At 43.3% G+C, this 23,797-nt stretch overlaps 1 protein-coding gene and 1 pseudogene across 1 annotated transcript in view; both read right to left on the bottom strand.

The window, feature by feature from the left end:
* Positions 1-23,797, bottom strand: part of Pbx4 (PBX homeobox 4) — a 35,310-nt gene that overhangs the window by 3,225 nt on the left and 8,288 nt on the right. The window contains exons 2-6 of the mRNA XM_027932311.2: positions 18,369-18,442; positions 4,415-4,662; positions 3,940-4,130; positions 3,428-3,563; positions 342-498 (exon numbers count right to left, since the gene is read on the bottom strand). Of these exons, the coding sequence (XP_027788112.2) occupies positions 342-498; positions 3,428-3,563; positions 3,940-4,130; positions 4,415-4,662; positions 18,369-18,442 (806 nt within the window). The remainder of the gene's footprint in view (positions 1-341; positions 499-3,427; positions 3,564-3,939; positions 4,131-4,414; positions 4,663-18,368; positions 18,443-23,797) is intronic.
* Positions 20,896-21,664, bottom strand: LOC114090213 (large ribosomal subunit protein eL21-like; annotated as a pseudogene).

The raw sequence follows: 23,797 nt of genomic DNA, 5'->3' as shown, positions 1-23,797 counted from the left end.
AGTCACAGTGAGGCCTCAGATGGCATTTGCCCAGCCCCACAGTCAGAAGAGACCGGGAAGGCAGTCCCCACATGGCATCGGTCTCCCTGTCTCTGTGTGGTGAGGACACTGGTCCATGAGGCAGGTGGGGCTCCTTGCCACACAGCTCTTGTCCTTTCTTACTGGTATCAGTGTCTGTGTCCCACAGCACTGGCACAGGCTATGGTTATCTGTTAGTTGGGATCTTGGCCAATGAAAACAGAAATTTCATAATTCAAAGAGAGAAAGAGGTAATTCGTGACCAGCTGGGTAGGGGGCTCCCCAGATGCTGCTCAGGGGCGCTGGGCCCAGCCAACACTCACCGGGGCTAGGCATTGACAGGCAGCTGGCTTGGCTCTCCAGGGCCCTGGCCTTGGTGGCATCCATAGCTGATTTACCCGTGTAAATGGTAGCCTCTTCTTGAAATTTCCCCATGTTCTTTTTATATCGGATTCTTTTGTTGCCAAACCAGTTAGAGACCTGTGGATACACATTGAAGCTGCCAAAAAGCCACTCAGAGTGAGACATGATGTGAATGGACTGTGTGGGTGCTGTCTCTGAGGTGCCTGTTACCCACTACAGGTGAGTGACCGTGGTGGGATTATGGATGACCTTTACTCCTGTAAGAATGTTTTATTTAATGACTCAGTATTACCTTCTCATTATTAACTATAAAACCTCTATGCAGCCAGGGATGGTGGTGCACACCTGTAATCCCAGCAACCCAGGAGGCTGAGAGTCTAAAGTTCAAGGTTCAGCCTCAGCAACTTAGCAAGGCCCTAAAGCAACTTAATGAGATCCTGTCTCTAAATAAAAAAATAAAAAGGACTGGGGATGTGGCTCAATAGTTAAGTACCCCTAGATTCAAACCCTGGTACCAAAGTAAGTAGATCAATAAAACTAAAAAAAAAATAAAATAAAAAAAAAAATAAAAAATCACCAAATTATTAAAAACAAATAAAACAAACCTGTATGCATGTGCTCCCTGCTTCTAAAACATTACCACTTCTTTGCCTCCCCTGGGAGCAGGGGTAGTCTTCTCTTGATCCAGGCTTGAGTGAGCACTTGGCTTCCACCTATCTACTGGGAATGTTCCAGAACTTCTTTGTGGAACAAGGCTTGCAGAGAATGGCAGTAAACACTTTCTCATGTTGTCCCCATTTTAACTTTTTTTGGGTACCAGAGACTGAACCCAGGGGTGCTTAACCATTGAGCTATATCCCCAGCCCTTATTATTTTTGAGACAGAGTCTGACTAAGTTGCCTAGGGCCTTGCTAAATTCTGAGGCTGACTTTTTTTTTTTTTTACACTATTTATTTATTTATTATTTTTTAATGTGGTGCTGAGGATTGAACCCAGTACCTCACAAGTGCGAGGCAAGCACTCTACCACTGAGCTATCCCAGCCCCCTGAGGCTGGCTTTAAACTCATGATACTCCTGCCTCAGCTTTTTGAGCCACTGAGATTACAGGCACGTGCCACTGTGCCCAGCTTTAACTTATTATTATTATTATTTTTTATTTATTTTTTGAGATGTGGTCTTACTATGTGGCTCAGGTTGGCCTTGAACTCCTGGGCCCTTACCTGAATCACACCCAGTTCCAAATTGGTATTTTAGAGAGATAAAGAGCAAATTTTCAGTGTGGGTGAATTAGGGAGATTGAACCTCTTGCTAGGTAGGGACAGAGGGCACAGTGACTGGGGGAAAGCATGTCCCTGGCCAGGGTCTGTCTTCTGCATAGGGCATACCCCATGTGGGCACTCTGTTGTAGGTACAGGTGTGGCACCAACTCTAGAGGTCCTCTCTACCTGCTGTACCTCAGAAGCCATGGACCATCCCTGCCTAGAATCCAGCCCCCTCTGGTCGAGCCAGCTCTGCTATCCAGGCTACCACCTAGAACCCCCTCCTTCAGCTCAGCTCTTTTCCCCTAACCCTAAGCCCTTCCTCCCTCAGACCTCCCTAGCCTGAGTTGGAGCTGATTCTGTCCTGAAGACATCCATGGGCCTCAGCCGTGACATCACCTGCCTTAAAGGTGCTCTCTCTCCCTCCCTTTTACTTCTCCTGACTCTGCCCAAATTCAAAACCCTCCTTCAACTAATTGTCAGCCATTTGGGGATGCACTGATACTTGGTGGGTGCACCAAAGTGGAAAGAGGCTCCTAGAACAGAATTCTGCCACTGGCAGGGGGGTCTCAAGGTCCAGGCTGCAGGCAGGAGAGTCCCTGGCATGTCAGGCTAATGCTTTCCACACTTCTGCTTATTTAGACCTGAGACTGATTTTTAGACTAATTATTAGAGCAGCTGGAGTGGCTCTGAGGTCACCTGATACTTCTTAGACTACTGCTCCTGGTGGCTGGCCAAGCAGCAGCCAGACATCAAGCTTCTTTTGGGGCCTTGAAGACCCAGTGGGACAGCCTTCTACTTCAGCTCTGGGCTTGTTTCTGAGGATGCCACAGCAGCACCCAGGTTACCAGTCAGATGTGGCTGGGACCCCTGTGATGTTTTGCTACCTAAATGACCTTGAGGGGCTCCTGAGTGCTCTGTCACAGAGATGCAGATAGACTTAGCCTGAATTGGGGTCTGAGTGTGGTGGCTAAGGGCTAAAAACTTAGCTCCTCTAACTGCAAAGCAGGGAGAGGGGGTCCCAATGTCAGAGGACTGTGGGGACATTCAGTGAGCCAAGTGCCAGCTGCCTGTCATCACTGCTGCCATAGTGGCAGTGGGATGGTGCCTGCATGAGGAGGAATGCCATGGAAGGTCACACTCTGCACACTCAGGCTGCCAGTGAGTGCGGCCTGGTCACATTCACTGCTCGTAGGCTGCTGGACTAACTGTTCCCACTATAAAGTCTTTCTTGGCCTCCTCTGTCCTCAATTCCACAGAGGAGACAGTTGGCCAAATGCCAGGGCACAGGGTCAGGGGCCTTATACTCCACAGCATCACCTTAAAGACCTCATATTCTACTTGTATTGCATCAGGGACCACTTGTATTTTTTTTTTTTTTTTTGTGGTGCTGGGATGGAATTGGGGGCCTCACACAAGCTAGGCAAGCACTCAACTACCAAGCTATACCCCCAGCCCAAAGAACATTCAGTCCCACCCCTCGGGAACCTCACATTCTACCAGCTATCAATTAAGATGGCTCATACCCCACTGGCATTCCTCAGGGGTCCCTATGCCTTGCAAGGTGCATCTGCATCCCTGTCTCACACATGAGGGGGAAGAGCACCTGCCCAAGTCCCACATTCAGTAGTGTACAGCTGGGATCTAAGCCCATCTAGAGTGACCTTGAGTCTGGTCCCTCAACTCCTGATCCACACATTTGATTGACTTCCCTTTGTATCCTTCCAATGGGACTAAACTTTCCACACCTTCCAGGTGCGGTAGGCCATGCAGGGGAGGACATCACCTGGGATACTGTGATGCCACCCTTCCTGGCTAGGTCTTCTTTGGCTTCTTCACTGGGGTAAGGGTTGCTCAAGTGGGAATAAAAATATTCATTCAGCACTTCTGTTGCCTGCTTGCTGAAATTCCGCCGCTTATGCCTGTAAAGACAGACAGTCTCAGTCTGCATTGATAACAGCCCCTATTCCTAACTATGCTTCTAGCAATTTACAAACAGCAATCAATACTTTGGGTCTTCTTCCAAAGAGATGATATGAGGCCTGTACCCGCAGTCTGCAGCCAGAACCTCCAGAATGGTCTTATATTCAAACCAGGGGCTGGGGGTGTGGCTCAGTGGTAGAGCACTTGCTCTGCCTCTGCAGGGCCCTGGATTCTATCTCCAGCACCACATACATGTACACACACACACACACACAGGAAAAAAGAAAAAGAAAAAGAAAAATCCAAACATGCACTGATTCCACTCATCTTCTTGAGGATGAACCCACAGGGTCTTGGGCAGCTGGAATCCCTGACCTGGCATCAAGGAACCTTGAGCGTAGGGTCATCAAAGCCTCACAGGTGCTCTGCTTCAGTTGCATCTGGATGGAGCTGAATTTGCCATGTATGATGCCAACCATGTGCTCGATCTCCTTGGGGGACACAGGCCTCATCCTGCTCTGCTCCCGGAGAAGGCTGGTGACATGTGCAGTGAATTCACGGCAGGCCTGGGATGGGGACACAGACATGCCAGCCTATGACTGAGCAGCAGGATGGTGTGGGGTGGCAGGTTCCACACCTGACCAGCCACCTGCCAACCTCCATGGTCATATACAGGCTGGTTTCTGAGAAGTAAATGAAAAGGGCTTTAAGTAAAATCAGCCACCACTGTAGTGACCAACTGCGTGTTCTCCCTGTTCTGTGCCACAAAAGAAAGGAGGTTAATGTCCCATGTTTTGCTTTGACAAATGCGCATTCACATGATAGAAACTCTTCCATGCAGAAAGATCACCTGTTCATATTTCTCTAGCTCAGAGTAGTAAATCTGTCGGATCTGGGACAGCTTGGCCCTGTAGTCAGAGTGCTCAATGTTATTGTCATTTGGACAGCCACCTGGTGTTGCTGTGCTGGCCACCGCTGCTGATCCTCCTCTTCCTCTCTTCTCCGGTCTGGACACACCCTCAGCCAGCAGCATGTTATCCAGCCTCATGAGCTGAGCATCGGGGGGATCCTCTTCCTGAATGCCATGGATGCTTACCACTAGATAAGAGAGACAGAGCAGATCAGAATATGTTCCCTGCAGAGAAAACAAACCAAAGTAGGCAGCACTGGTGCCATGGCAAAACATGTCCATTTGGGGAAAAGAAACACTTTGTTTTATTATCAAATTTGATAACAGACACCTAGTAACCCTTGGTGACAGTGGTCCAAATGCCATCTTCAGTAATAGAGCATGGGCTGGGGAGAGGCAGATCAGCTCAGTGCAGCCTGCGTGGGCGGAACTCCACTGAGAGCACAGGGTCAGGGCTGAGCAGGGTAGGTGGGGAAGGTGCCTGGTACTGAGGAGGTCTGAACTCCTGAGCCAAGTCTCCAAAGTACTGGGCAGGAGAATGCATTTTGGATGTTGACATGAATATAAAGGCAAGTGGCAGTCTGGCATTGGCGGTGTGGCTGGATTCAGACATAGAACTGTGTTGGTGGGGGCCTGCTGTATGCCTCTGTGCAGACTGCTTTTAGAAAGCTGGAGAAGAAATGCTTGATCAAGAAGGTCCCAGCAATAGGGTAGTAGAATGAATCAGACATTATTACCCTACATACACATATAATTAAGTGACCGGTGGGATTCTGCATCACGTATAACCAGACGAATGAGAAATTATACTCCATTATATATGATGTATCAAAGTGTATTCTACTGTCATGTATAACTAATTTTAAAAATTAATAAAAAAAGAAGGTCCCAGTAGGGGCTGTGGTTGTACCTCAGGGATAGACTACTTGCCTAGCATATGTGAAGCACTGGGTTCCATACTCAGCACCACATAAAAATAAATAAATAAATAAATAAAATAAAGGTATAATAAATACAATAACAACAACAACAAGAAGGTCCTGGCACCCACCTGAAATCCCAGTTACCTGGGAGGCTGAGGCAGAAGGATTGCAAGTTTGAGGCCAACCTCAGCAACTCAGAAAGATTCTATTTAAAAAAAAAGGTGGGGGGCTGTGGGTATGGCTCACTGGTAGAGCACCCCTGAAGTTTAATCCCCAGAACTGTTTTTTAAAAAAAGAAGATGATCCCAACAAAGATGGAATAACCTACAGGAAGATTTTTTAAAATATGTTTTTAGTTATAGATGGACATAATATCTTTATTTTTATGTGGTGCCGAGGCTCAAACCCAGTGCCCCCACACGTGCGAGGCTGGCGCTCTACCACTGAGCCCCAACCCCAGCCCCCTACAGGAAGATTTTAAGCAGGGAAACAAGACAACTGGCCCTGTAATCTGGAAAAGCCAGCTCACTCTGCTGAGAGTGGACCTGTACTAGTGAAGGGCTGAACTACAGGGGAAGCTGTTGAAAACTGGCAGCCAGCTGGGTGGATGCAAGGGGTCAGAGACTGAAGAACAGCAGGTCGTGTAGGAAGGGCTGGGTCAATATGGGGCTTCAGCTGGTCCTGTGACTGAGCCAAGCACAGATGTCCCAGTGGCTGGGAGGCAGCTCTTCCCTAACTTGGGGGTTTAACAGGGCAGTCTGGGCTGGGGGTGTGTTCTTGAGGTGAACAGCATGTAGATTTGTTTGGAAATCTATACATACACATCTGTCTCCCTAGCTATCTGACCTGGACTAGCTGGAAAACTGACATTTAAGGGATAGGAAAAAAGGAGACAGAAAGAAAATTATCAGATAGGTTGAGAAAAATACAGAAAAAGTCAGAAGGTGAAAAAGCAAGTTTAATCAGCCAGGCACAGTGGCACCCACTTGTAATCCCAGTAGCTTGGGAGGCTGAAGTAGGAGGATTGCAAGTTAGTAAGGTCCTAAGCAACTCAGTGAGACTCTGTCTCTAAATTAAAAAAAAAAAAAAAAGTAAAAAGGGCTGCGGATATGGCTCAAAATAAAAACGAGAACAAAGCCAAAAAGTGGACTTAGTCATTAGGAGAGTACCACTAACTTCTGCAAAAGCAATTGCTGAGGTAGGTGGGGATAGCATCTGTCTAGAAAGTTCCAGAGAAATGTGAAAGCAATGCAGTGGGGGGGAGGGAGACACCACGGCAGGTGCTATAGAGTGAGGGTCAGGCCTGAGGAGGGTGGTCTTGCGGCCATCTGGGTCTTATTTGCCTTTTTGTTTTTAAAGAGACGGGATCTGGCTACATTGCTCAGGCTGGCCCCCAACTGCTGGGCTCAAGAGATCCTCTTGTCTCTACCGCACAGGTAGCAGGGATACAGGCAGTGCCACCATGCCTGGCTCTTTGCTTCTTGATGACAGAGAAATGTCTGTGGCTACAGAGAAAGAGGTGGAAGAGTAGGGCACAGCTGTTTCCTGAAGGAATGGGAGACCCCTACCTTCCCATGGGGGAAGGAGATGGTAATATCAAGTGAGTTTTGCCTTTCCAAAAAAACAAATATGTTTTCTTGGAAATGGGCTTTCTTACTACTATCAACTGCTGACTGACAAGTAATCAAACAACAATTCAGTTTAATCATATCTTATAGCTATTTAGTAACTTTCAAGTATCTTTCTTATTTCCCAAAGACCTGCAGAATATTTCTGTTAAAAACTCACTAGTTAAAACTGAAGGAGCACAAGGGATATAGAATAAGAATTTTCCTTAGAGATATTCACTTCAACACTTAGTGCTAAGTACACATACAACAGATTATAAAATGAAAAAATTAGCATATCTAAGGTCAGATCACAATTTTTTTTTTTTTAAATGGGTACCAGGGATTGAACTCAAGGGCATTTAACCACTGAGCCACATCCCTGGCCCTTTTTAATTTTATTTTGAGACAGGGTCTCACTAGGTTGCTTACAGCCTTGCTAAGTGGCTAAGGCTGGCTTTGAACCTGAAATCCTCCTGCCTCAGCCTCTGGAGCTGCTGGGATTACAGGCATGTGCCACCATACCTGTGATAGTCAAGCCAAAGTGACTCCATTTTGTAACTCCATTTTGTAAAACAACCATGCCAAGTAGAAGAGTCATGACTGGGGCAATATGTTCTTTCCCTTTTGCTATAGAAACCTTTAAGAGGGCTGGGGATGTGGCTCAAGCGGTAGCACACTCGCCTGGCATGCGTGCGGCCAGGGTTCGATCCTCAGCACCACATACAAACAAAGATGTTGTGTCCGCCGAAAACTAAAAAATAAATATTAAAATTCTCTCTCTCTTAAAAAAAAAAAAGAAACCTTTAAGAACACGGAACTACCTAATGGGGCATTGTTTCTGTATCTAGGGTAATGGGGCTCTGTTTCTGGAACTGGGGTGACTAGGCTAATTGTGATTGGCTAAGTGTCCTGCCACCTGACTGCACTCTCCTGCTGTAACTTAGCTTGCTTGCATTGACTAGACCCCCAAATGTCCCTTTTGTGGTTTTCAGGCTTATAAGGAGTGCCCTTGCAATTGTGCAGGGCTGATCAGAGGAACAGCTTTATGTTCTGGTCAGTCACCACCGGTGTGCTTCAATAAAGGCTTGATTCAATTATATGTGCGTGGTCTGGAAGTCAATTTATGAAACCCCGGGACCATGCTTTAACTATAACATACCCTGCAGAAAACTAAAACTTAATATAGAATAGCAACCTATCCTTTTCCAAATTATGCTTTACTCAAGGTTTCAATAAGCAATATTAAGAAAAGTTAGAAGACTGCAAGAAGCATCTATACACTCAGTTAAATTTTCAAAGCAGAATGGATGGTGGAACATAGCAACAGAGATGGTGCAGATTTACCTAACAAGCACTCAGCAGGGAACATCCATGGTGCAAATTAGCCAGATTGTCTGTTCAACAATTACACAAATTAGAAGTGGCCAAAACAGCTAATGCATGGGATCATGGAATTGGTTAAGTAAATTATGGTAGATCCACAGGAAAATTCATAAGATAATCTTATGAATCAACCCACAACCATATTTTCAAAGACTTTTTAATAACATTAAAGTGCATGAGGTTCTTCTTGTTGCTGTGACAAACTACCACAAAGTTGGTAGATTAAAACGATGTAATGGCAGGGCTGGAGTCGTAGCTCAGCAATAAAGTGCTCACTTAGCAAGTGTGAGGCCCTGGGTGCGAACCTCAGCACCACATAAAAATAAATAAAAAAAAATAATAAAGGTACTGTGTCCAACTACAACTAAAAAAAATATTGAAAAACAAAACAAAACAAAACAATGTAACTGCATTATCTCCTAGTTCTGTGGGTCGGAAGTCTGATACGGGTCTCACTGGGCTGAAGTCAGAGTGCCAGCAGGGCTGCCTGACTTTGAGGCTCTGGGGAGAGTCTGTTTCCTTGCTTTTTTTGGCTTTTCAAGCCCTCCCTGGTCTTCTTCCTTTCCTTCTGGCTATCTTCTTTCATCTCAAAGCCACATCAGAAGCACGAGTCCTTCTCATGTAACAGCCCATTATCTGGCCCTTCTCCTGCCTTCCTCTTCCACTTTTCTGCGCCGTTGTGAAATGTCTGGGCCTACTAGGGCAATCTAGAATAGTCTTCCCATCTGAAGGTCAAACAAATGAGAAGCCACTTTCCTATTTTCCATTACAGGTTTGACTGAATTAAGGAAAGGAGTTGTCAATCATGGAAAATGTGGCTTAATGAAAGTGTGTGTCCCTGTGTGTGATAAGGGGCTGCTGCTGGGCACATGGATTCTTACTTATCTGTTTAGATATTTATCTATTTATTTATTTATCCAACAGCAAATATCTAAGGATTCATCACAATCAGGTACCACACTAGATGTTGAGGACTTAAAAAAATATAGACTTTCTGCTAGGCTTGGTGGCACATGCCTGTAATCCCAGTGGTTCGGGAGCTGAGGCAGGAGGATCACCAGTTCAAAGCCAGCCTTAGCAACTTAGAGAGGCCTTAAGCAATTCAGTGACTTAGTGAGATTCTTTATTTTGGGGGGGGCCAGGTACTGGGGATTGAATTCAAGGGTACTCCACCACTGAGCCCCATCCCCAGTCCTCTTTTGTATTTTACTTAGAGACAGGGTCTCACTGAGTTGCTTAGCGCCTCATTGTTGCTGAGGCTGACTTTGAACTTGTGATCCTCCTGCCTTAGCCCCCCAAGATGATGGGATTACAGGCATGTGCCACTGTGCCCAGCTGAGACTCTGTCTTAAAATAAAAAATAAAAAGGGCTGAGAAGAATAAAAAAAGAAAAGAAAGGGCTGGGGATGTGACTTAGTGGTAAATTACCCCTAGGTTAAATCCTCAGTACCCCAAAAAATTACACACACACACACACACACACACACACACTTCTCCTTTCTGGAGGATAATTTTGAAATGCTGATTGATACTGAATACGTGCATAACTTGTTCTTCAAATTTCTGTTCTGAGAACTTATCATACAAGGACACCTATAAACAAAGACATATTTCTAGGACACATACTTCCACAGCATTTTAGTTGTGAAAGACCAGAACTGCCCAGATATGAATGAATTCAGGCACTGACAACACAACTGTCACGCTGGGGCCCTGTGTAGTTAACTGTGTGCATCTCCTAAGTGTGACATAGAAGAGGCAATCATATGCTACATGCCTTATTTCCTTAGAGTTATATATTTTTGCAGCATAAATGCATTAGTCAGAGCAAAACTTAATATCCCAAGCACATGCACTTGGACTTCACTCGACCTGTATGGACAGTGTCATCTGCCCTTTGTCACTGCTCCTCCAGCCCGCAGCTCCCTCCCTCAGCGCTGTTCGTCCTCCCAGTGCACCAATGCTGGCCTAATTGTGTTCATTAGACATTTGTTGCCATCGATTATAGCAAGCTCATTACCTGTAGCTCGTTCAAGAGCAATTCAGATGTGCCTCTCAGCTCCCCCAGGGCTCCTGACTGGCAGGCTAGAGAAGCCGCAGGGAGGCTCAGCTCTATAGGTGGCATTTGTTATGGCAGCCCAGGAAACTAACACAGGAACATAACCTAAGTTGTTTTTAATTTTTTTCTCCTAGTGAAACAAAGATACTGGGAAAAGTAGAAGGCTCAGAATGTTAGCTCAACTTCCATCAGCTCTAGCTTCCCTTGTCCTCAAAGAACCAAAGGTAATAAGACAATTAATTCTTCAAGGGATTCTGTTTTTTTGTTTTGTTTTTTGTCATTCTGAAGAGTGAACCCAGCGGTGTGCTACCACTGAACTATATCTCCAGTCCCTTTTAATTTTGAGATTAATAAATTGCCCAGGATGGCCTCTAATTTGTGATCCTTTTTTTTTTTTTTAAAGAGAGAGTGAGAGAGAGAGAGACAGATAGTGAGAGAGAATTTTTTTTTAATATTTATTTTTTAGTTTTCGGCAGGCACAACATCTTTGTTTGTATGTGGTGCTGAGGATCAAACCCGGGCCGCACGCATGCCAGGCGAGCACGCTACCGCTTGAGCCACATCCCCAGCCCCTAATTTGTGATCCTGATGCCTCAGCCTCCCAAGTCCCTGGGATTACAGATGTGCCACTACACCCAACTGAAAAGATATTTCTTTAGCAAACACCCATCAGTTTCTGAAATCATGGCTGCCACACACTAGACCCTCATCAAATCAAAGTATTATCATATATACAAAGTTATATCAAATTAATCCTTAATTAAAATACAACACAACTCAAGGTGCTGGAATTAGAACAAAGTACGCAAATTATTTTCATCTTAATATTCTTGCATGTTTGGTAATTAAAGGTCTGCAATTCTGTAATAAACTACATGATCACTTCTTTTGGCTAAAATCAAGTATAAACTACCACATGAACTGCTGACAGAGTAAAAATGATGTGCAGTTTTTTAGGCTTGTTTTCCTGGGCTCTTTTCCTTGCTTGTGTCAGCTTCAAGGGAAAAGGAAAAGACATCAAGGTGCAGTAATAGAAAACACAGCCGGGTCAAATAACTGGAAAAATGAGTCCATCCTCTCCACGGGGGATTTGCAAACTTTTAAGAGCCACAGAAAAGAAAAGCAGCACTGCTGAGCACAGTGGCACACATCTTTAATCCCCGCGACTCGGGAGGCTGAGGCAGAATGAGGATCACAAGTTCAAGGCCAGTCTGAGCAATTTAGTGAGACCCTGTGTCAAAATTAAAAACGAAATGGGCTGGGGATGTAGTTCAGTGGTACAGCACTCCACGGTTCATCCCCAGTACCACCAAAAAATAAAGAAAGAAAACTAATGGGAGCCATGAGAAAAAGTCTAGAAGCTTCAAAACTGGGCTATAGTCACTGCAAGGTGTGGCCTTTATTTAGCTGAGTCTTTTGGGGGTGGAGAGAGTGAGAGGCCAATCTCCAGTCTGTGAATTAAAAAGGTCGTCAGGTCAGCTGATACCCTCACAACTCCTAAGGAAACTGTCCAAGGACCTGATGTGAATGATGTTCTAGATTGGACTGCTGAGTATTTTCTGATAAATTCACTGGTATCCACTGTGTGCCAAGCACATGATAGATCAGGGACATGGTGTGTGCTGCCAGAAAATGTTACTTTACAAGAACAAAGTAGTTCCAGCTGGGTGCAGTGGTGCACGCCTGTAATCCCAGTGATTGGGAGGGCTGAGGTAGAGAATCACAAGTTTGAGGGATGCCTTGGCAACTTAGTAAGACACTGTCTCAAAAAAAAAAAAAGAGGGGGTTGGGGATGTAGCAGTGGTAAAATCCTAGGTTTAAATCCCAGCTCCAAAACATGGTAGGAAACATACAGAATATACCACCCAACAAAGGAGTTCCCAGTACAATTAGTGTGTACTATGGCCTTAAGGCAAAAACAAATCCTAGAGAGGGCCTCTATTAACACCATTAGTCCTTAAGCTGATAACACCTTTACTGAGATATACTTGCTACATAGCCTCCCACTTAAAGCAAATAAAAGCCTTTTACCTTATTTGCAAGACTGCTGCCACCACCATCTGACACATCCACCTTCCTGGATGGGGTGGTGTAATTGCTGCCTGGAGGGACCACTGCTCCAGTCTACAAATCCCCTGAGCTACTTGGCAGGTTATATCAGAGTCTTGAATTATGAGTCATTAGACTGGGGGCCAGGAAAGGACATCTGGAAAATAACTCCCCAGCTCCAGGGAATCCACTCTTAGAAAAGTCCTAAAGAAAATGGATACAGCCAATAAGAAGGGGATCTGAGTATCAGAAGTCACATGCTGGCCCAAAGCGTAACTACTGGGACAGGAAGAAGGTCCTATGAGCACCGCGAGGTCTCCATCAGGAGGCTGAACCTACAGATCACAAGCTTGCAGCTGCAACAGATCTGACTAGCTGATGAGGAAGGGAAGCGAGATAGTTGCTTGTGCCTGCCAACCACTAACAAGGCCAGCACCAGCAGTCAGGAAGTAACAGGGTGTTCCTTGTTATGAACTATTTACACTTCTCTGCAAGGAGCTTACTCGGCTCCCACAGCATAGCAAGGGTTCATAGCAAGACACGATGAACACAGAACTGACCCAACTGGAATCTGGATGTATGCTTGGGATCAGTACAGGGGGCAGTCACAGCACAGGAAGACAAAGCAGTCTCCAGAGTAGTTGATAGCTCTTAAAGGGGCCTCTGGTATTCAGCCCCACACAAAGTGGCACCTAAGTTCATATGGAGGGAAAGCCTGATCTGCATCAACATGTGAGAATGTTCTGTTCTCATGTCAAACACCACTGTTTGAATCCAGACCATGCCTCAGTCCTCAGAAGGAACAACAATGTGACTGTCAACCTCAAGTCCAACACTTCTGAATTCTGCAAGGCACCTAGCCTCAAGGTTTCGGCAGAGACTGTGGCCAGCATCTGGTCCTCTTAACTATATTTGAAGTTCTCTCACAAGGAGAACTTTTTGGTGTCTTCTGGACACCTAGAAGGAGAGCTGTTTCTGGGAAGGAGGATTTGGGAGACAGGGCTCATGCAGGTACAGGACCACTGTCTGCAGGCCATCATGCAGAATGCTGAAGCACTAGCAGCCAGTGCTGTCAGTGGCTTGAAGGCAAACTTGCTTAAAACCAAATTATTGCTAGTGAGAGGCTTGTGTGTGTGTCCCTAAGAAAGCTGAACTTTTGTGTTTCCATTTGCTGGAAGCTATAACATTTGTTCCTAGGTCACCAGACATTCATACACATGAGACAGGCATCTGAGTCGGGGTAGAGAAGTTCCAAGCATCACAGCCTAGCAGACTAGGGGGTGTCTGTGGAGGACAAGTTGGTGCTGGGTATCATTCCAAAAGGGGTCACAAGGAAGCTGTCAGTAGCTGTGGCCTGGGGGTGGGCATGGGGCCAGAGAGAGGGATATGTGAGTAGAGGTGTACCTAGGGGTGAGGGTGGGAGGGAGACCAATTAAGCAAATACACTGAGGATAAGAGAACTGGGGTTCTCTTTGCTGGAGAAAGGAGTTACAGACTGGGAAAGAGGAAAAACAGAATGAACACTGCAGTGGTGAACCAGAATTAAAGATATTAGAACAAATACAGTTTCAATGTATACAGATATATAAAAATAGATGTGTGTACATATACATATCACCCACAATACTCCTCAGCTCTGTGTCCTGTGTCTGGAAGTAGCGACACCCTGAGAACAATAAGCACATACAGGACCAAGATCTACTCTAAATGTAGCCAGGGCTCCTTGGAGAAGTAGCTGATGCCAGTTGGGTCAGAGAAAACAGAAAATAGGAGCCTGGCAAATGTAATGGCCACCAGTAAGGAAGTGCTCAAAGGATGATGCAGATGGGTCAGAAGGACAAGAAGCCAGCTTGAAGGGGCTCCCACTAGTCAAATGTGGGACAATTGAGCATCAAAGTAAATGATGATGATACCTGACTCTGAAAAAACAGGTCTCTGAATCCATCCTGATACAAAATAAATGATTAAACAAAAAAGTTAATGAGGAATGGAGTCTTTACATCGTCTCAGAGCTTCCGATAGAATACCTATTACAAAGAAAAAGGGAAAACTTTAAAAAGAAGTCTGGCCAGGTATGGTGGCACACACCTATAATCCCAGCTACTTGGGAGGCTGAGGCAGAAGGACTGCAAGTTCAAGGTCAGCCTCAGCAACTTAGTACGACCCTGTCTCAAATTAATAAAAAGGACTGGGGATGTAGCCCAGTGGTAGAGCACTTGCCTAGCATATGCAAAGCCCTGGATTCAATTACCAGTAAAGTATGTGCGTGCGCGTGCGCGCGCGCGCACACACACACACACACACACACACACACACACAGAAATGAAAAGCAAATAAAAAGGAATTCTTCCAGTTTCCAGTTTAGATCTTGTGGTCTCTAGGGAAACAGTTAGGATGGAGGAAGGCAGATGTCTACATCTGGAATTGTGAGCAGGACATGAAGTAAATAATGGATAATTGTTTTGCTGCATCAACATTCCTGACTGACGGCTTTGAGCTGGAGCTAAGGACAGAATGGTGCAAAGCCTCTTACTTTTCTTGTGCTTTGGACAAGAGAGGAAGAAAATATTTTTTTCCTAGACTTGCCAATAGTACCCTTAAGCAATTAGTTTCAATTCTCAATTCCTTATCAGCTAATTTTGGATAGAATACAGTGGAAATATTTGGCATTCAATGGGTTACAGAAATAGCATTAGTGAATTCATTTAGAGAGCTCTTTCATTTATTCAGGCGACAACTGTACACCTTACTTTAGCCCAACTGTCATTTTGGGATTACATCAACTCTACATTGCAAAGCAGACAATATTAGCAGCATATGATATTTCTCCACTATGTTAAATTTTCATCTTCAGGTGACTGAAAGTACAAGATGCTGAACTTCATGTTCCTGTCCATCCCTATAAGGCTATGGAGGCTGCTATGATTTGGAAAGTGTCCCCCAAAGGCTTTGTCCCCTGTGGTGCTACTGGGAGAGACGGGAGTTAGTTGGTAATCTTCTGGTCTTATGGAGGTGGGAGGGTGACCCTGAAAGGGATATTGAAATCTTGTCCCATCCTTTCTCTCTGCTTGCCAACTGCTATGAGGTGAGTGATTTCCTCTGACATATTCTCCCACAATGATGTGCTGCTTTGCCACAGGTCCAAAAGCAACAGGGCCAACTAAACATGAAATGAAACCTCTGAAGCTGTGAGCCAAAATAATCCTTTCTTTTTCTTTTTGGTATCAGGGATTAAACTCAGGGGCACTTGACCACTGAGCTACATCCCCAGCCCTATTTTGTATTTTTTTAGAGACAGGGTCTCACAGAGTTGCTTAGCACCTTGCTGTTGCTGAGGCTGGCTCTGAACCCTCGATCCTCCTACCTCAGCCTCCCGAGCCACTGGGATTACAGGCATGTGCCACTGTGCCTGGCTCCTTTCCTCTTCATAAGCTGTTTATCTCAGGTATTTTGTCACAGTGATGGAAAGCTGACTAATACAGAGGCTCAACTTCCCTCAGTGCTGGTTACTGAACTTCATGGATTACTCTTGTATACTGGACATCTATCTAAATGTCACAATATTAATCTAATCAAAACTAGATTAAGAATTGACTGGTTTAATTAACTTTTGAAATATTGGCTTTTTCTCCTTGAAAGGAATATTTATTCAAGAATGAGAGAAATTAGTCAAGAGTGCAACTCTGAGACAGGTGCAGTGGTGTATACCTGCAATCCCAGCAACTTGGGAGGCTGAAGTAGGAGGATTGTAAATTCAAGGCCAGCTTTAGCAATTTAGTGAGGACCTAAGCAACTCTGCAAAACCCTGTCTCAAAAATTTAAAAATGTTAAAATGGCTGGGGATGTAGCTCACTGGTAAATTACCCCTGGGTTCAATTCTCAGTACCACACGCACACAAAAAAAGGGTGCGACTCTGATCACAGACTGAATGAGTGGAAATTCTAGACCCTCCCCTTTTACTAATTATGTGCTTTTGGGCAAGTACCATTCTTATTTCAAGTCTCCCTATCTGTATAATTTATGTAACTTCTAGAGTTATTAAACAAATTAGTATGCATATAGTGCTTAAAACACAGTAAAAAATAGCTATAATGGTATATTGCATGTAATGTACACTTTACCCCACCATGAATACTTGAAATGTGGGGTTAAAAGAATATAATGTCCTTGTAGCATTTAAGGAAAACTTAAATGTAGGTTTAAAACTGAATTTCTTCATAGGTTACCTTACACAATTCTCAACAGTTCTCAGCAACTATGAGCAAACTATAATCACTGTTCCCAAATCAAAAAGGAAGAGCAAGGACAGAGAAAGGTTCAGTCACATGTGAGGATCATGCAGCTAAAGGCAAAGTCAAAATTCAGGCCCTATCATTGCTCTTAGCCACTGTACCTGTTAAATACATGTCAATCTTGCATTAAAATTGTGTTCAGAGGAAAAAAAATACTTTTTTTGTATAATGTACACATTTCTATCAGCCCCAGGATATCTGAAATGCCATGCTTTAAGGTAACATACAAAATTCAAATAACTGACCTCAAGAGATGAACTCATTCTAAGAAATCAAGTGACAACCTTTCAGCAGTGAACTTTGGCTTCAATAACATATTCATCTCATTCTGTGATCTCTCTTATAAACTAACTTCAAATTAGAATTAAACTTGACCAAGTGATCAAGGTCAAGACCATCAGTGACAGGAAATATTGACAGCACTTACTCCCAAGGCACTGAAGAAGCATGGGATTCCTGCCAAAGAATATACAACCTCAGTCTAATCATGAGAAAACCACTTTGATGGGCATTCTACAAAATAGCTGAGCAGCTCTCATCCAATGTGTCAAAGTCATGGAGGGAAAAACTAAGGAACTGTCACAGATCAGAGGAGACATGGCTAAATGCAATATGGGATGCTGGGCAGGATCCTGGGCCCAAAGAGGTAAGTATTAGGTGGGTGTGATAGTCTGTGCCTATAATCCCAGTGACTCAAGAGGCTGAGTCAGGAGGTTCACAAGTTTGAGGCTGATCTCAGCAATTTAGCAAGGTCCTAAGCAACTTAGCAAGACCCTGTCTCAAAAATAAATAGGGGTAGGGATGCAGCTTGTGGTAAAGTACTCCTGAGTTCAATCCCCTGTACCAAAAAAAAAAAAAAGAGTAACTATGAATGAAGTCTGTGTTTAGTTAAAGAGTATTTACTGTACCAAGGGTTAGTTCCTGGTTTCATTAATTATACTGATTTCTAAAGGAAAGACATTAAAGGAAGCTAGGAAAAGAGTACACAATACCTCTTTGTATTATTTTTTCAACTTTTCTGTAAGTCTGTAAAAACTTCAAAACAAAATTTTTTTAAAAATTTTTTAATTAATATATTTATTTTATTTATTTATTTTTATGTGGTGCTGAGGATTGAATCCAGTGCCTTATGTGTATGAGGCAAGCGCTCTACCACTGAGCTACAAACCCAGCCCCTGATATATATTTTTAAAATAAAACAATCTGCAGTGGTAAAAGTCTTCCATGGGGATTATCTTGGAAGCTTAAAAAAGGCAAAAAAAAAAATGTTATTATTCTACTTTTCTAATTCTGCCATCTTCCTTTTTTCTACACAAATGAAGGTCATAGTACCTCTTAGTTCCTAGAACACTGCTGCTTGTTACTTATTTGTAACAGTATTTCTCTAGTTAAAAACTGCAAAATAAATCCATGATGTACCAGAGACCAGCTACCCATAAGGCAGAAACAAACATACCCACCATCTGCTGCCAGAGATGTGATGAGTAAAACTGCCTACCACACACATAAGCCAGAACCTGAGGCTCATGCTTGTTGTGGTCCTGGATTCACACAGAAGTGTCTTTGAAATGGCCTACCTGTCTTTTCCTTGATCTCACAGAGCACACTGAAGAGGGCAGGCTTCATCCGATGGCAATTCAGAGCATGCTTTCTGAAAGATAGGTAACAGAGGTAAATGTGAGAACAAGAGAGTGGTCAGGTTGTCCATGAGAGCAAAGATTCTCCATACTGAGAAATCAAACCCATCCTGCCAGTTCTGACCACTAAAAACTCCTCTTATGAAGATACTTGGCAAAAGCACTTCATATGAATTTGTTTTGTGCAATATTAAAATAAAGCAATGTATAGTTGGCTCTCTAGATCTGTGGTTTCTGCATCTGTAGATTAAACTAACTGAAGGTAGAAAATAGTTGAAAAAATATTTTCATTTGTAGCGAACATGTACAGACTTTGGCTTCAAAAATATAGTCATTTGGGCTGGGGATGTGGCTCAAGCAGTAGCGTGCTCGCCTGGCATGCGTGCGGCCCAGGTTCGATCCTCACCACCACATACAAACAAAGATGTTGTGTCTGCCTAAAACTAAAATAAATAAATAAATATTTTAAAAAATATATAGTCATTTTGTGACCTCTCGTAAACTGTCATTATTCCCTAAATAATACATTTATTTACATAGTATTTATAATATATTAGGTATCATAAGTTATCAAGAGATGATTTAAAGTCTACAGGAGGATGTGTGTAGATTATATGCAGATACCACATATCATTTTACATAAAGTAACTGAACATCTGAAGGACAACTGTACAAATAGTCAAACATTCCCCTTTATAGGTAGATATTTAAACAATGCAAGTCTAAATATTCAACTCATTAAAAACTATGAAATTTCAAGGTCCAATGATTTGAAAAATGTATTTACACTATAAGCAGAAACATTAGCCATCCTACCCCAGTGTCATGACATTAGCTGAGCAGGTGTTTACTAAGTACCTACTATGTGCCACACCATTCCAATGTCACACAGACACAGGCAATTGAGTTTCTACTCATGTGACATTTATGATGGATGGGATAAGGGCAAATACACAAACAAGAAATCCATCAGCTGTGGCAGGTACCTTGTGGTGACTTTAATTTGGGTCATGACAGAGTGATGGTTAGGTGGCTTATTGGAGTTTGTGTGTCTTTGAGGTGACATCAAATCTGAGATTGGAATGACATTAAGTCAACAAAGAAAAAAAGGCTGAAGAAAGATATAATTTAATGAGAAATTATAAGACAAAAAAGTGCAAAGGCCCTGTGAGAACTCCTGGCTATTTGAGGCCAGGGTAATGGGTGAGGGAGCGAGTTATGAGGAAAGTTAAAGAGACAAGTAGGAGCTAACTCTTGTAAGTTGTGAGGACAAACCTAACTTTTGCTTGCCTGTGACAGAAACTCATTGGCAGGATAATGGCCCCCAAAGATGTCCACATGCTAATCTTCCAGAACTCTGAATACGTTACCTTCATGGAACAAATAACTCTGTAGATATGATTAAGGTTAAAAACCTTGGGAAGGGGAGAATGACCTGGATTACCCAGTGGGCCCAATGTATCAGATGAGCCCTTAAAGATGGAAAATCTTTCCTGGTTGTGGTTGGAGGAAGAGCTGTGATGATGTAAAGATCAGAGAGATGCTATGTTCCTGGCCCGGAACATGGAGAAAAGGACTCTGAGCCAAGGAATGCAGACAACCTCAATATGCTGAGAGCAATAAGGAAACAGATTCTCCCCAGTTTCCAGAAAGAAAATAGCCCTATGTTGATACTTTGATTTCAGCCCACTGAGTCCATATTGGACTTTTCATCCACAGAATATTTTAAGGTTCATCTAAGCATCTAAGTTGTAGCATGTATCAGTATTTCATTCCTTTTTATTCCATTATATTGGATGGAACACAGTTTGCCCATTCATCTCTCTCTCTCTCTCTCTCTTTTAGTACCTGGAATTGAACTCAGGGTCACTCAACCACTGAGCCACATCCCCAGCCTTATTTTGTATTTTATTTAGAGACAAGATCTCACTGAATTGCTGAGGCTGGCTTTGAACTCGCGATCCTCCAGTCACAGCCTCCAGAACCACTGGGATTATAAGTGTGCACCACAGCGCCTGGCCCATTCATCCATTTTTTAAAAATATTTTTTTAGTTGTAGATGAACACAATATCTTTATTTTTTGTTTATTTATATGGTGCTGAGGATCAAACCCAGGACCCTATGCATGCAAGGCAAGTGCTCTACCACCGAGCTACAACCCCAGCACCCCCTATTCATCTCTTGATGGACATATGAGTTGTTCCCACTTTCTGTTTATTATGAGTAATGCTGCTATGAACCTACAGGTAAAAGGTTTTGTATACATACACAACTAGAAAGTCAAATCGTAGTAACTTCATGAGAAAATACCAAAACACTTTGCACAGTATTTATACCATTTTACATTCTCACTAACGATGTATGAGGGTTCCAATTTATCAGTATCATCAATAATACTTGTTATTGTCTACTTTTTTATTATAGCCATCTAGTGGGTGTGAGGTAGTATCTCATTTTTATTATTATTTTTTTTAACATTTATTATGCCATGAATTCATAGGGAAAAGTTTCCAGCAGTTCAGGCTCCTTTCCATTTGTTCTCACAAAATGTGCTTCTCTGGGTGGGGCAGGCTGGCGCTTCAGCTAAACCCAGGTTCCTTTCTCTTTGGCTTCCTTCTTTTTCTGATCATTTTCCTTCATACGTTTCAGGAAGCTGTCTCGGCTCTTAGAGTGCTTAATATGCTCAATACACACATTAATTCTCTTGGCAAAAATCTTGCCCTTAACTTGCTTATTCACAACAATGCCAACAGCATGCTGGGTAACATTGTAGACTCTCCCAGTTTTGCCATAACATTTGTGGGGCATTCCTTTTTGAACAGTACCCATTCCCTTGATGTCTACAATATCACCCTTCTTGTAGATTCGCATATATGTGGCCAAAGGAACAACTCCATGTTTTCTAAAAGGCCTGTAGAACATATATTGGGTTCCTCTCCTCTTTCCCTTTGTGTTTGTCATTTTGGCGAATTACTGAAAGATGGCGGTTCTGGCCGAAAAGCTCTCATTATGTTTTTTATTTGCATTTCCCTATGATGTTGAGCATCTTTTCAAGTGCTTATCAGCCATCTGTATATCTTCTTTGGAGAAATGTCTTTTCAATTCCTTATCCCCTCTCCCCAGTGTTTTTGAACCCAGGATCTCCTGCAAGCTAGCCAAATTCTCTATCATTAAACTACACCCCCAGCCGAATGTTTGAGTACATTTTTGTATGGTGTGAGGTAGGGCTCCAACTTCATTCTTTTCTTTCTTCCTTTCTTTCCTTCCTTCCTTCCTTCCTTCCTCCCTCCCTCCCTTCCTTCCTTCCTTTCTTTCTTTCTTTTTGTGTGTGATGCTGGAGATGGAACCCAGGGCCTTGTGCATACCAGGTAAACGTTCTATCCCTGAGCTACATCCCCAGCCCCCCAAATTCATTCTTTTGCACACAAATATCCAGTTGTCCCAGCACCAACTATTGAAGAGATTATTCTTTCCCCATTGAAGGTCTTGACACACTGGTCAAAAATTAATTTGCCACAGATGTTTGGGTTCATTTCTGTATTTTTAATTCTATTCTATTGATCAGTTTGCCTATTCTCAATTGAAATGCATTTTTACATATTCACTTACTTTTAATTTTAGTTTATTTACTTTTGAGACAGGGTCTTATTATATTGATCAGGCTAGCTTCAAATTCTTGTGCTCCAGTGATTCTCCCATCTCAGCCTCCTGGGTAGCTGGGTCTTTAGGTGTGGGCCACCAAGTCTGGCTAAAATGCATCTTAAAAAGATCACTGTGGTCACTCTTTGGAGATTAGAGTAAAGGAAGGCAAGAGTGGGACCAAAAATAATAGTCAGACGAGGCTATTATAGCCTGAGTAGGACAGAAATGCTGCTAGCTTAGATTTATGGTAGTACACATTAAAAAAAAATAGACCTTTTATTTTGGAAGTGGAGTCAACAGGAATTTCCCATAAACTGGTATCAGGTTTTAGGGAAAAAGGAGATTTGGGGATAAAGACCAGTTTTAGGTCTGAGCAAGTGGATGGTGGGCCTATTAACCGTGATAGTGGAGACACTGTAGTGGTTCAGATTCAGGAGGAAGGTTTGGAAAGTAGAACTGTGTTTTGATCAGGTTAGGTTACATTTGAGATTCCTTGAGTTACTCAAGAGGAGGACTCAGATAGGTAGCTGGGTACATGGATGTGGACTCTACACTGGAAATATACAATATACAGTGAGGAGTTGCTAGCATAGAGATGGTACTTAAAACTCCAAGACTTACAGGAATCGCCACAGGAGAATGTGGATGGGGGGGATCGGGACCCAGCCCAGGAACAGGAACTTGACTTGTAAATATCAAGTAAAACAAACATCCACAAAGGAGACTGGGACCAAACTGGGGAACCAAGAAAAAGGATTTCAGGAGAGAGGAATAATCTTTGAGAAATGAGAGGCCAAGGGTGACTCATGGAGGGAGAAGGTTAGAGAGGAAATGGAGAGGAAGTAAAAGCAGCAACCACAAACTCTGTGACGTCTTATCATTGAAGGAGAGCAAAGAAGTACAGCAGGTGCTAAAAGAAATGGTGTATAAATAATGTTTTTTATATTCTGTTTTTTATATGTGACAGCCTGAGAACGAGACTGCTCCTCCCGGTTAGCTACTCCCCAGAGATAATAACTGTGGTGAACACGCCTTGCCTTTCACATGCAAGCCAACCAATCCAAAGCTCACATCCCCAACCACCTCCTTTAACTCACACAGCAAGCCAATATTTCCCCTGTCCGGAATCACCCCAGGGCCAGGTCCTGGATGACTAGGGCCACCCCGATACCCAGAGCTTGCTGAAATTATTCACACTATCCTATTCCAAGCTTGCTCAAACTGGCCTACCCTGACTCGCCCATTTCTTCCTGTGAAAATCACTACAAAGTCTCTGAGCCATTCTTTCCCCTTGTTCCTTTTGCCTCCTGATTGAGCCAGAAGCTTCTCCACATGGCCTTGTGTGGCACGGTGTGCCCCTTCTTCTTGAACACTATAAGAAATTAACTCTTCTTTCAAAGGCAGCTGTCTCCATTTCTCTCACCTTGCCATGCCTGGTTAAAACAAATCCCAGGAACAAATCAAGACAAGGTGAGTCAAGGGAAGGCTGTAGCTTCCTTGTGTTTTTAATTGGTTCATTCATTTGGTTTTTTATAGTACTGGGGATGATCCAGGCCCTCACAAATCTAGACAAGCACTCTACTACTGAGCTACGTCCTTAGACTTTTTAATTTTATTTTGAGATAGGTTGTCATTAAGTTGCCCAGGTTGGCCTTGAGCTTGTGATCCTCTGCCTCAGCCTCTTTAGTAGTTGGGATTATAGAAGTATGCCAACACACCTGGCTTT

This window comes from Marmota flaviventris, chromosome 1 (genome assembly GCF_047511675.1).
Source record: "Marmota flaviventris isolate mMarFla1 chromosome 1, mMarFla1.hap1, whole genome shotgun sequence".
NCBI lineage: Eukaryota > Metazoa > Chordata > Mammalia > Rodentia > Sciuridae > Marmota > Marmota flaviventris.
The sequence above is the reverse complement of the archived record's forward strand: the minus strand, read 5'-3'. Positions and strand labels throughout refer to the sequence as shown.